The sequence below is a fragment of the Rattus rattus genome, chromosome 13, assembly GCF_011064425.1.
Source record: "Rattus rattus isolate New Zealand chromosome 13, Rrattus_CSIRO_v1, whole genome shotgun sequence".
NCBI classification, from domain to species: domain Eukaryota; kingdom Metazoa; phylum Chordata; class Mammalia; order Rodentia; family Muridae; genus Rattus; species Rattus rattus.
In genome coordinates this window covers 26,877,064-26,891,576 of record NC_046166.1, presented here as the reverse complement: position 1 = coordinate 26,891,576, position 14,513 = coordinate 26,877,064, and the positions used below count along the sequence as shown (strand labels likewise).

General features: G+C 38.1%; 1 protein-coding gene across 1 annotated transcript in view; it reads right to left on the bottom strand.

Moving 5' to 3' along the window:
- Window positions 1-14,513, bottom strand: part of Anxa10 (annexin A10) — a 76,566-nt gene that overhangs the window by 26,219 nt on the left and 35,834 nt on the right. The window contains exon 3 of the mRNA XM_032919279.1: window positions 12,015-12,109. Coding sequence (XP_032775170.1) covers window positions 12,015-12,109 — 95 coding nt within the window. The remainder of the gene's footprint in view (window positions 1-12,014; window positions 12,110-14,513) is intronic.

Sequence of the window (14,513 nt, the reverse complement as noted above, 5' to 3'; positions counted from 1 at the left end):
AGAGATAGCAATGCTCAGGCAGCTAATGCAAATGTATTACAAAGGTAAAGCTTGAGCTGGCACCTGTGCCGCTTGTCTTCCTCTAAACTTAAATAGATCCCTTATTTGATATCTCAATAATTTTGAATTTATTATATTATAACAAGGTATATGGTAACACTTCGATGCATTTATCTTTCCAGTGTCTATGAACACATAGATTGTCTCAAAATTTTTTTCTAAAGTCAGCATTTAACTATATGATAGTGTAGTAAAACATGTAGGTAGAACATAGGCAATATGTAAGTGGGTCCATGAAACTGAAAGAACTAACAAACTCATGAATAAATGAGTGTGGAAAGAGAAATAGATTTTACTGTGTGCAAAGAGTAAACACACTATTCAAGTTGACAATTACTTGAGCATTCCAAGTCTATGGTTTAATCTTTTAGCATAGTTGTTTGATCACTGTTCTCATGCCCTATGTATGTAACAGCATCTTCATTCTTTACACATTATACCAATTCTAGACAAATGTTGAATATGTATTCCACTACAAACTGGGTTAGAATCACCACTAGATGGCAATATACATCTTTATTTTGTTTCTCTCTCTCTCTCTCTCTCTCTCTCTCTCTCTCTCTCTCTCTCTCTCTCTCTCTCTTTCTCTCCCTCTCCTTTTTCCTCCCCCCCACTGTGTGTGTGTGTGTGTGTGTGTGTGTGTGTGTGTGTTCAAGACAGAGAGAAAAAGAGAGAGTACTATACTGTTTGTTTTAAAAAATTCAGTTAACATTTTAGTGAAAGAAGCCATGGTTATAGGCACCCTTTATGGACCCTGTTATATATCATGTGTATATTATTGGCACGAGTTACTAAATTTCTCTGCATATTTTACCTCTCTAAGTAAAGAAAACAAAAGCCCTCCTCACAGGATTAGTACAAGTATTGCAAGACTTAGTTTTAAAAACACTTTTAACACTCCCAACGTGTACTCCAAAAATATCATTCCCTCCAAAATACTCAAGAAGCTTGTGTATCAGTAGCCTCTAGCTACAAATGATGGCAGTATAGTGTGGCTTCCAGCTTCCTGTCTTCACAGTATGTGTCTCGTACTATCCCCACAGCTCAAAGCTTTATCTGTTATCTTTGATTAGTTCTATTTTCACCATGCCTGGTGTCAGCACAGTCTATCGTCTCTAATTGGAAACACAGCCATGTTCTGTGGTCTGCACATATGGTGATTCTATAAGAACACAAGGGAGACAAGAAGTTTCCAGTGCTTAGTGACTCTCAGGTTCCTGATTTGAGCAAGTGTAGTCACTCTGGGATGTTCATGCAATGAATGCACTCATTGCCTTGCTCAGTCCCTGTCCGTGGTAAGCAGGATATGCTTACAGTCCTAGAACTGGCCAACTCTACTGGCCAACTCTGGCCAACTCTTGCTGCTTCCCCTTCTACATGCCTTGGCTAGACCATCATCTTTTCTCCTGCACAATAACAGAGCAGTCATCTAATGAGCTCTCCTGTGCTTATTACTTGTGTTCCTCTAAAAAATTGATGATGAGTTCCTGAAAATAAGAAAAGCACAAAACAGAATAATGATTCTTCTGCCTTAAATGTTCCCTTACTCAAAAGGAAAACATTGTCATTCTGCTTCATGCTTTATCTTAGAGGAAAGCAGACACAGGATATGTTATTGCATATAAATATGAATGTAACTTCTTACCAGCATTGAAAAGACTCATAGAACATTCTGATCATTTCTTGGCACTCATTGTTCTTCTCCTTACTTCTGATTGGTCTACTGTAGTTACAGTGGCCTTCTTTCTGCTTTTGGAAGGACACATCTGCACTGATGTTTGACTTTGACCTTCACTCCTCCTTTCCTGGTCTTCCCCAGTGTTTCCTCGCCCTTCAGGCTTCTCAGAGAAAGTGTATAGAACCACTCATTCATGCAGTCCCCCAGCAATTCCTGCATTTCTCACCCACTTCAAACTGATATAGTTTACCAAATAACATTCTTTCTCCCTGATACAGGGATTGGCTCTACCATGGTAGAGATTTGACCTGTTTTTCCCCATGGCTTTTTCATCAGCCCATGGAACTGTGCCTGGTAACTACTAAGTACTTGTACAATAGCAACAAAGCGAGCAAATGAATGGATAGGACAACATGTAATTCAACAATTATTTGTTTGTAGTCATTCTTGGCTAGTGTGAAAATAAACAAGGAAAGCAATCTCGATTCCCAGCAGCTTCCCTTGAGTGGAGGGTACAGAAATCAGGGAAAATAGCCAAGGCACAGTGCACTGCAGGTTGACATCTATAGAGGGGGGCACAACAAGCTATTATCAGGAATGGTACCAGGAAGGAGATTGTGTCTTCAAATAAATATTGAATTGTATGTTTAAATAAGTATACTTTGAAAGTTCAAAGAGGAACATTCAAGTTGGCTTACTAATTAGACCCTTAAATTCTCACTTGGAGTTATATAAATAACTTCTCAGATGTAACCTCTGGAGTGTGACTTTCCCCAGCCTCGTTGCCTGTGATTTCCTATTTTCTGAAGCCTTGCCCTGAAGCAGGCTCTGCCAGGATCACAGCTTGGCCTTCCATTAAGCTAATGAATACTTGCCTTTCAAATTGAGCTGTTCGGTGCCACTGCCAAAGCCATCTGACCACTCTGATTAAATTAAAAATAAAACAACAGTTTCTCATCCGTGACTTCTTATTCACATCTTCTTATGGATGAAGTGGAGGTCAAAAGTGGACTATGCTGTTCTCTTTGTTTGAATATACTCAGGGGAACCTTTCCATATGCTTTTAACTTATTTACCTTTTCCTAATTAATCATAAAAACAAGGCCTATTATTGAAATACTCAAAAGGCTAGCACATAGAGTGAAAGTTTAAAGCTGTCTTAACTCTACTTACTGTGAGATCCCTGTATAAACACAGAATTGTTCTTCATTTTAAAGACATCTGTGCAAGTTGTACTACTTTGTTATAGAAAGAAAATATTCTTCCAAACATCTGTGTTCCACACACAATTTGTTTAATGCTTCAGTTTCTGATTCAGACACGAGTTGTCTGATGGGAATGATAATAGGTTGGTCTTCTAGGGAAACACAGCATTTTGAAGTTGGTACAGTTTGGATCTTGGATTCTCTTGGAGGCTCTTGTGTTAACCTCAGTCCCCACTCTATCATTATTGGGAGGTGATGGAAGCTTTGATAGGTAGGACCTAGTAGGACTAGTTCTGAAAATTATTGGTTTAGGCCTTAATGTGAAATGTTGGGCAGTATATGTAGATAGGAAAATACTCTTTGGGTCAGTTGACAGAGGTAGTCAAGTCATGTATAACTGGACCATAATTATACAGGGGAATAACCAAGGCTGTTCCATAGTTTTGGTGAGTGGCTTTTGGTGAGTGTTCCATACCTTTTTATGAATTTATCGTTGTTACTCACATTTGGGCTGTTGGGCTGATAGCTTTGACTTAACACTTGAAACGTATCAATTGTATAATTTGTTGTGTCTGTAACTGTTGAAAATGTGACTTCTACTAATACCTTCGAAGGCATTCTTGCAGCCATAGGAAGGCATATTCTTTCTGATAAACATGAAATTCACAGGCAAATGGATGGAACTAGAAAATATTACCCTGATTGAGGTAACCCAGTCACAAAAGAACACATATGATATACACTCACTAATAAGTGGACACTATTGCTGATGCCAAAAAGCACTTGCTGACAGGAGTCTGGTTAATTGTCCCCTGAGAGGCTCTGCCAGAGCCAGACTGACACAGATGTGCATGCTAGCAGCCAACCATTATGCTGAGCACAGAGACCCCAATAGAAGAGCTAGGGGAAAAGCTGAAGGAACTGAAGGGGTTTGCAACCCAATAGGAAGAACAATATCAACCAACCAAACCTCCCAAAGCTCCCATGGCTTAAACCATCAACCAAAGAGTACACATGGAGGGACCCATGGTTCCAGCTGAATATATAGCAGAGGATGGCCTTATCTGACATCATTGGGAGGAGAGTCCTTTGGTCCTGTAAAGGCTAGATGACCCAGGATAGGGGAATGCTAGGGTGCTGAGGCAGGAGTGGGGGTGGGGTGGGTGGGGGAGCACCCTCATAGAAGCAGGGGGTCGGAGGAAGGGAGACAGGGAAGGGGATAGGAGTTTTGTGGAGGGGAAACTGGGGAGGGGGATAACATTTGAAATTTAAATAAATAAAATGACCAATAAAAAAATATCTGGAATCTTGATAGTAATTTACACTGCATTCTCCACATTATACTGTTGTCCCTGCGGGTATCAGGAAAGTGGACATCATACAACACACTACACCAGTGTGTAGTGAAGTTCTCAGTGTCTTACATGCCAAGGTTGCCTGTGCTCGCCAATCTTACAACTTCTGTTACATTTAACTTGATTTCTTTCCATAGAAAGGAAATTATCTCACAGGGCATTGCCCTGCACACTTGGCACAGTAGATTCCTTTTTGGGATCTACCTACAGTTGAATATTTTCAAGTCACAAAGCCACTATTCCTAGTCAATTGATTGTTTCTAGTCAGTCATTACCTTAGTCCTTGACACTAGTCCTTGCTGTGTTTTAGGCTTTCTTCATTTGAATTTTTAGAAAAGCATTTCAAATATAGCATAAGGATCCAGGCATTTCATATACCTACAGGGTGGTCCACCAGTTATATGCTCTTAATTCATCAGCCTAGTAAGAATTCTCATTCTAGTTCCTTCTCTTACTATATTTATGCTCATTGCAGTAGGACACTTGAGGTACAGTAGTGCACGAGGAAAGTATCATATCCACTCAGCCTTTTCTTTGGCAATGCGCATAATGGGAAGGAGCAATATTATATAGATTTGTGTCTAATATTTGATATTCTAACAGTACCATCCCTGAGCCTGATGTTCATATCTTTCTCCTGGCTGACATCTGGGCACAGTGTTTGGTCTACACTCTTATCCTTATTGGAAGTCTCACCAAAAATGGGCATAGGGATTCTACTGTGATTTTGTTTTACCTTCTTGTACTCTCTCAGGATTCTTGGAGTCCTGGACTACAAAAGAATATTTCCTCCTCACCGAACATATTGTCTTTTTGTAGGCTGCATTAGCTTTCTGGAACCCTATAAAAATGGCCTTGTCCCTCCCACATTTTACTGTTCCAAACAGTCCCAGTTACATGTTGGAGATAATATAACAAAAGGTGAAATGGGAGCTAATGAAATGGAAGTTGATAGTTTTCTCTCAGTAAAGGAAGAACAACCTTGGGCTGGGTTGGATTACATAATTAAAATATCTTGACTTTGAAAAGTGTTCACAGTGGCAACAGCTAAGGTTACTACAGATGACAGAGCCACATTAAACATTTCCCTTATGACCAAGGTGAAAACAACCTCATAGCTAAGATATTCTACTGAATGATCCAGATTAAAATTTCAAGACAAATAGAGGGTCAGGGTTGAATTTGAAAAGATGGTCTCTTGGATTTTTTTTTTATTTTTTTGAAAGTACTTTTAGGAATAATATGCAGGTTTAATTTTTTTGGTGTTGTGTATACTCCTGTTTATAGAAGATTTAATGAAGATTAAGAAAAATTGATGGTCTGTCAGACTTTGTCAGAGCAGTGAGAGTGAATTATATTTGGCACAATGATAACCCTGAGATTCTATCACACACCAGTCAGAATGGCTCAGATCAAAAACTCAGGTGACAGCAGATGATGGCAAGGATGTGGAGAAAGAGGAACACTTCTCCATTGTTCGTGGGATTGCAAGCTGGTATAACCACTCTGGAAATCAGTCTGGAGGTTCCTCAGAAAATTGGATATAGTACTACCCGAGGACCCACCTATACCACTTCTGGACATATACCCAAATGATGCTCCAACATATAACAAGGACATATGCTCCACTATGTTCATAGCAGCCTCATTTATACTAGACCGAAGCTGGAAAGAACCCAGATGCCCTTCAACAGAGGAATGGATACAGAAAATGTGGTACATCTACACAATGGAATATTACTCAGCTATCAAAAACAATGACTTTATGAAATTCATAGGCAAATGGATGGAACTAGAAAATATCATCCAGAATGAGGTAACCCAGTCACAAAAGACACACGTGGTATGCACTCGCTGATAAGTGTATAGCCAAAAAACTCGAGTTACGAATATGATCCGCAGGCCACGTGAAGCTCAAAAAGGACGACCAAAATGCGGATGCTTCAGTCCTTCTTAAAAGGGGGAATAAATATTCATAGGAGGAGATATAGAGACAAAGTTTGTAGCAGAGACGGAAGGAATGGCCATTCAGAGCCTGCCCTACCTGGGGATCCATCCCATATGCAGCTACCAAACACAGTCACTATTGCTGATGCCACGAAGTGCATGCTGACAAGAGCCTGAGAGGCTCTGTCAGAGCATAAAAATACAGAGGCAAATGCTAGCAGTAAGCCATTGAACTGAAAATGGGGTTCCCATTGGAGGAGTTAGAGAAAGGACTGAAGGAGCAGAAGGGGCTTGCCACCCTTAAGAACAACAATATCAACCAACCAGAGCTCCCAGGGACTAAACCACCACCCAAAGAGTACACATGGATAGACCCATGCCAGCTGTATATGTAGCAGAGGCTGGCCTTCCATTGAGCACCAATGGGAGGAGAAGCCCTTGGTCCTGCCAAGGCTGGAACCCCCAGTTAGGGGAATGTCAGGGTGGGGAGGCAGGAAGGGAGGGTGATTGGGGAAGGGGAATACCCTCATAGAAGAAAGGGAGGGAGGATGGCATAGGGAGCTTATGGACGCAAAACTGGGAAAGGGAATAACATTTGAAATGTAAATAAAAAATACCCAATAAAAAAGTTAAAATTCTACACTTTTCATATTTCTTTATAAATCTCTTCATATTTACATATTTTATCTATCTGTAGTATATATTTTTGCATAATTATAATCATTAAGATAATAATCAAGCAATATTATATAATTATATAACATTTTCAATTAGCATGTTCTCAAGAAATGAATAGCGTAAAAGCATAAATATTTGCATATCCATATAAAAGGACACAATGCTGAAAGAAAAACACATAGAGGATGCAGACTGCAAAATGCCATGAAGTAGCATCTTGTCTATAGCAGGGACCTGGAGCGTTATCTTCTGTTACACTTGTTAAGGAAAAAAGGCAAGCTAAAAACTACAGCGAGATTTCAGTTACACACATGTGATAGACTTGTTAAAAGTGCAGTGAGAGTTCAATTGCACCCACATGATAGACAGATTCATACTGTCCAGTGCTACTGATCATCTAAGGGGAACAAGAATCACGCTTTGTCAGTACAAGAGTGAATTCATAGAAGTGCCTTAGAGAGAAACATGAAGTCCAGTGAGGCCACTTTTAATGCAGAGATAACTGTATTGTCAGCTTACCTTGCTTTCTCTCCCTCTCCTCTCATTCCTGTCTTCACTACTGTACATGTCAGTCCAACATTCCAAAGAGAAAGAATTTCAATAAGAAAACTAAAGGGATGATTTTCTGAAATCATGAAATTTTGATTGTTTAGAATTAATTTTTTTAGAAGTTAGAAATTATTATTCTTATCTGTTAAGTTCCTAGTTTTATCGGGAGGTTTGTTTAATTTATGATAATGCCTATTTAATATTTATAAAATTTTGTCTGTGACAAACTAGATAATCAGTTTCAGTTTTTGGACTAAAGCTATGTGTATTACTCCTATTCAAACTAGAATCGAGGTGTGAAGGAGAAAGGATTCTATGGGAAGGAGGAATAGAACTACAAAGTAGATCATATAATTTCTAGAAAACTACTTTCTAGCTATTTTACTTTGCAGGCATTGATATTTTTAACCATGAAGCTCAGGGACAGAAGGGGAACGTGTAATTGAGAACATGGTGAATTTGAAGAATGAACATTTTAAAATTTGCATCTATTTATGGAGTGCCGGTGGAGCCGGACAGCTCGGGCTGCCACAACAGGATGCCACAGCTTAAATATCAGAGTTTCTGTTTCAGGATGCTGAGGGCAGAAAGTCAAAAGTCTTGGTGAACAGACTTGGTCTCTGCTGAGGTCTATTTTCCTGCCATGTACATGGCTACATCCTTTTCATCATATACACATCCTTGGTGTCTCTTCTTTTTCTAATGAAAGAAGACCTACTAGAAGAGGGATCTATCCTTTTTATCTTTTGATGTTTCCTTTCTTTCTTTCTTTCTTTCTTTCTTCCTTCCTTCCTTTCTTTCTTTCTTTTTACAGAATTATCTCCTTAGAAGTCTATTTTAAGTTACAACATACTGGGAGGTAGTGTTCTGATGTATACATTTTGAAGACCTGGGTTCCATCAATAGTGTCAACCATTTCAATTCAATTGTGGTGGGTACTCGGGATGCACCAGGGAATAAAATAAATATTCCATCCTTTCTGGAGCTTGTGTTTCAGAGAGAGGTGACACATCATAAATAAGAAGAGATGGATATATTAAGATGATGAGTGTTATGGACAACACACACACACACAAAGATGTGCGCGCGTGCGCGCGCGCGTGCGTGCACACACACACACACATACACACACACATACACACACACACACACACACACACACACACACACACACACACACACACACAGACACACACACTCCAGAGAACAGGAGACGGAGTTATTAGTGTCAATATATACCTTAGGTGGGTTACATTGTCAAATATATTAAACTTTCTGGAGTAGTTGACATTGATCAAAACCTTGAAGAATATGGGGTATTCACTGCCTTTGACAACTCTTGTGCTTTCTTGTTAAGAACAAAAGGCAGTAAGGGAAGGCTGTAGAGGGCACAGTTTAGTCAGATGATTTGGTTTTGGCCTTGCAAAAATTACACAACCTATGCTGTGATTAGATATGATTGATAGAAATCAACATATTTCAGAGTTAACTTGTTACAGCTGAAAACTGAAAACACAAATTGCTTTACTGCTTCACTTGAACCTCTTGAGGAGCCATTGTTTTGTTGTGAAGCTTGTTGTGAATGGACAATCTTCTCCCCAACCCTTAGTCCAGTTGCACTGTCAACAAGTCAACACTCATTGTTGCAGGAAAGACCAGTGGGCAATCTCATTATTTATACTGAGATATAGCTTATAGGTCAAGAAGCTGCATAGTCAACCCCGTTCCATTTAGCTTGAGGATTTGTTTTCTGTTATATTAAGGAAATAATGGTGCTGATTAACTCCAAAAGTCTGGTGCTAACATGAACTCTTAGTCAAAAGGTGTTTATGGAGTGTGCCACAGATTATGCTTTCCTCACAGCTAAGAAAACAAGCCTGGTATCAACTCTTGATTATTCATATGAAAGAAATTGAAAATATCAACAGTTAACATAGAAGGTAATCTGTGTTTTCCGTTTGGAAAAATGAGTAAATGTCAAATAGAAGAAGCAATTGTGGATCTTATCAGTGGCGGAGGTCAGGTGGACCTAACTGAAGGTTGTGCAGATTAACATGATAGCAGCCACTACAGGGGGATGAGGGAAAAGAGAGACTCAGACAACCATGAGTAAACATTCTAACCCTAGGGCAGCTGATGAAGGGATCATCCCTTTTAATTTACTTTTTATTTTCACAGAACATGGTCGAAAGCAGATAGGCAGAATGCACTAGACTGATTTATACTTTACATAAAGAATCTCCTACATATTAAACCTTGGACTGAGTTCTTGAGTCAAGCTACAAAATAAGCCAGTTCCTATTTTACTGTAACTGTTATAGTGAACTTGGTAAGACTTAAACAGGAGCCAAAAGCTAGTGTCGTGTTATTATGTAGAGAGACCTCTTGGACTCAAAGAGGAAGCAGCTAGTTCAGAGCCAAGAGCTTTTCAGGAACACCCAAAGTCTGACTGCATCTTACTGGAGGACGTTCACTTAGCTCTGTGATCATACTCATCCAAGAGACATCAATCAAGCAGTTTTAGTGTTAAGCAAGCATTTATACTAAGCTTCGGCCAAGTTAGCGCACTGGTAATGAGAAACAGATCAAATTCATGTGTTAGGTTCTGCTGGATTTGAGGAGTGGGTATTTGATGTCTGCAAGTTTGATGGGTACATCCAATGTGATGAGAAGACGATGAAACAGTATGATGAAGGAGGGCGAAGCAGGCAGGTGTGCTGAGGGAAACTACAGATGCTTTCTGATGGATACAGTCAAGATGTACGAGAGAGCAAGAGTAATGAAAAGGGAGGAAGATGGAGGGGGAGTGAAGAGTGGGGAGGGAGGGTGAAAAATAGAGAGAGAGAGAGATAGAGAGAGACGGGCAGAGAGAGAGAAAGAGAATATGAGAAAAAAGAAAGGCTTCCCATATTTCGAGAAAGGATAAAAGGACTCAGGTTTGGGCCATGCATACATAGATATTTATGATGAAGTAATAGGATAGATGTTAGAGAATTTTTAAGTTTTGCGTCATTCTGGTTTTAGGTGGACTGGTCTAGCCAAAGAAAGAGGAGGGATGGGGGTAGAGAATTTGGTAGCAGGGACTAGTTAGGATTAGTCTGGGCTGAAAACCATGGTAATCTACATCAAGAATCTATAATGGGGAAAGAGAAGAGTGATAAATGGCAAGGCTTGACAACTGGCTGAATGACAATGGTACTTCTGAGGTGAGGGACAAGTCTGGCTCTGTGTTGTCCTATTTCTTCAGCAATTTAGTGATCAGCTGTGACATGCCAGTTGTTCAGTAAAAGTACAGGATTAGCCAACCCTAAGACCCTTAGTGAAAAGGGGTTCTGTCTAGTGTAAGTTATTTTTAATGGGTTTTAAATCCCTCAAGTCTAAGGAACTCATGTCTTACTTTAATCTGCTTTGGCATGCTTTTTGCAGAACTTGATACACAGTTCTTTGGCGGAAATTAACTAGCCATATGAAAAGGCAGGATCTATGCACACACTTGGATTAAAAAATGTTCCTGGGAAACAGCACCACTTATAGTACTGTGTACATTTAGATCCTAATAGATTAATGACTGGACTGCTGTGAACATTTTTACATATTGTTTGCAAGAAAAGTAGCTCTGTGAGTGTGAGTTGAGCTAACAGTTTTGTGTGGACAAAACGTATAACTATCCCCTCCTTTGGTTTAATTCAACTCATGTCTCTACTTGTAGAGCTTTTTGGATCATTAACCACTCTAAAGCACAGGGCTACTTTTTGTCGCATGCGTTATGGTTGTTCAAAGGCTGAGCTTGAGAGACAAAGTCAATTTCTATGGACTAACTCTGTAGACAAAGTTTTATGAGAGTGTTTCATCGATAATGCTCAGTTGATGGACGAAGTAATTGCTGTTCCAGGCCCTTTTGGCCTGAAGAGTTTTTGTTCAGAACCTGTGGTTTAAATGCATAACAAAAGCAAAGACTCCTTAATGGTCCTTGCTTTGAAATTAGAATGTGATTACTTTAAAACATGGATAGTTTTATTGCCTTAAACTATTTTTAAACTGCCATTCCTTTTGTTAATGGTCTCCATCACTGCATGCTGTGGAGAAGAAAAGGTAGAAGAAAATTCATATTGGCTCAGAGCTAGGTTAGGACCTGCAGAGAACTGGAAGAAAAGATGTTATTTTTTGACCCCAGTGATCATTAGTCTGCTCTATGCCTCCCCGAAAGCTCCATATGGGTGTTCCCAGCCCAACACTTATAGCCTAATTGGACCAAGTGGAGTAAAAGGTTACCCAATCTTCCTTTTGTCAGATGCTGTATGCATTGGAGAAGCACAGGTAGTCACTGTGAATGTGAATATATGTCATATGCACATGCTTTTCATGACATAGCTCTTAACCCTTGAAACATGTAAGAGCAAGACATAATTTTTTAAACCAACATGAAGTTCAGGAATGTTTGTGCTCAGTGAGACTGAAGAAAAAAATAGATTCATTTATCCGAGAAGGGTGTTGACACTCATGCACTTGACCTAGAAACAAATTAAAGCAAGGAAGTCTTACCCTGCCGTACATGCTCTGATAGGTCCCAGCTATCATCTGCCGCTGAGCATTGCTGCGTTGTGTTAGGATGTCGATCAACAGGTCTTTATTGCAGTCTAAGAAGGAACCATAATAAAAAAAAATTAGTTCTTACTTAATACCTCGGAAGACTCCATCCTTTATGGACTAAAACAAATGGGCAGGTGTTAAACCAATTAGTACTTTACACTTTTAAATACTATTGGATATCCATCCCCTAGCAATGCTTGATGAATCCTACATGCCCCCAAGGTGTATTTAACAGATGGGACGTGGCTTATAATGAACTTGTGATATACAAATAGGACTTACAGGAGAAAGGGGAGAAATGCAGAAGGAAAGAATAAAAGTACAAGGGTCTTCATTCTTTAGTTGGGTGAAGCAAGCCTATAAAACTGTGGATGGAACATGGTCTCTTTCATCCATTACCTAGACTGCCTTTCTGTGCTGAACGCCCTTCACTTATTCGTATCGCAATACCACATGGCATGACATAACATGACATAATATCATAAATCACATTGCAATACTCAAATAAGTTATATTTCATAATTGTTTTCTATTGTGCTTTATTTCTGACTATTTAGAGTAGAATGACTAAGATAACTTTAACTTTTGCATCAGCTTGACTGAAATGTAAACTGATTCATGTTTGTCAAAAGCCTCATGACCTCCTTTCCTTAGGGTTATTATCTTAGAAAACACAGACGTATAAGTGCCTTCTCTCCTGAGAGACATAAATATTCTTGCTTTTACAAGTTTTAAAACCAGGAAATAGTTTTATAGTTTGTCTTATCTTATCTATCTATCTATCTATCTATCTATCTATCATCTATCTTCATCATCATCTACCTATCTATCTACCTTTCATTCATTCATTCTATCCATCTAACAAAAAAACACAAAGAAGGGTGATTTAGAAAGAGAAAAGACTGTGAGCATATTTCTAAATAATAAATAGATTTTTATTGATTTCTGCTGTGCTTTTCTTATAATCATAACATTAATCGAGTTACTATAACTCATCTGTTTTTGTTGTTCTGTTGAGATTACACATAAACTATCTTTCTGATTTACTCTGTGTTTATTAGTTTTTCAGCATTTTTGTTCACTTACTTTTTATGAGATATTGTGTAATAATTTTAAATGGATCTCAAAAATTTTATTAAAGTGGGTTAATTAAAATACAGAAACAAAATTCTGATATAAAGAAAGCGAGCCCATTATTCATTGACTTTATTAGATAGATAATAAAGGAATATTATAAATTACTCTATGCTCCAAATTTTAATTGTCTAGATAAATGAATTAATTTCTTCAAAGATATGATCTAATCAAATTTATACAAGCAAATTGACAATCTGAATAGATATATAGCCATAAAAATTGAATCAATAATTAATAGTGTCTTGGAATCAAAGTATTAATATTAGATGTTGCAATAATGAATCCAAATTTTAAAAGAAGAAAAACCAGCTATCTACAATTTTTTCCACCCATTTTAATCTAATGATGCCAACTGGTATTAATCTAATGTTCAAATTAGAGACAGACTTTACAGGTAAACTCCTGATAAAGATCTTTCATGAACAAAGATACATCCCCCCAAAAAAGTCCCACAAAAATTTAATGAAACAGTGTGTATGAAGAATTATACTTAGGTTTACCATTAGATACTCAATGCAACCTAAGTCATAGACAGTTTAAACAAACAAATTTATATGAGTACATGAAAAGATGTAGAAAAGATATTTGACAAACAAAGCAGATATTCAAGACAAAAATTTTAGCCAAAGTAGGAGTCAAAAGAAACATTTTCAGTTTGATAAAGGACATCTGCAAAATACCATGATTATTCTTATGTTTAGAAAGGTTCTCCACAAAGTGAAGGTGGCCACATTTAGCTGAGTATATTTTAAAACAGTTTACTTTTGATATGTGTATCCCCTTTTTAAGATTTAGGGATGTGGATTAATAATGGTTTTAGTTATCCAGTGTCACATGGAGATTTGAAAAATATATAGCGTTTAGCTTTAAAAAATCCACACAGCTCTTCTGAGAATATATGAGTATATAAATAGCTACTAATGGTGCTGAGTTAAGAATCTATCATTAGGAAATGCACAGCTAAGAAGTATTTCCTTTTAGGTAGAATGAATATGTATTCTATAATTTTGCTAAAATTACTTATTTTCAATTGTCTTGGAGTTCAGTTTTTATTTTCATAGTTAATTAAATAAGAATATCTGAGTAAAACATTGATAATTATCTTTTCTAATTGCCCTTGTCCAAAGTCATTAAAATCGGCAGATTCTTAATATGTGTGAAACTGTGTTCTTGCTCTGGCATACTTCCCCAGACACTGTGCCATCAAACTCTGGAATATTTCATCTTAACCCTCACAAGAACAACCAACCAAGCCACCTTATGACAGTCAAAATGAATTCATGTTTTCACTCTTAGATTGTAAAAAAATGAAAC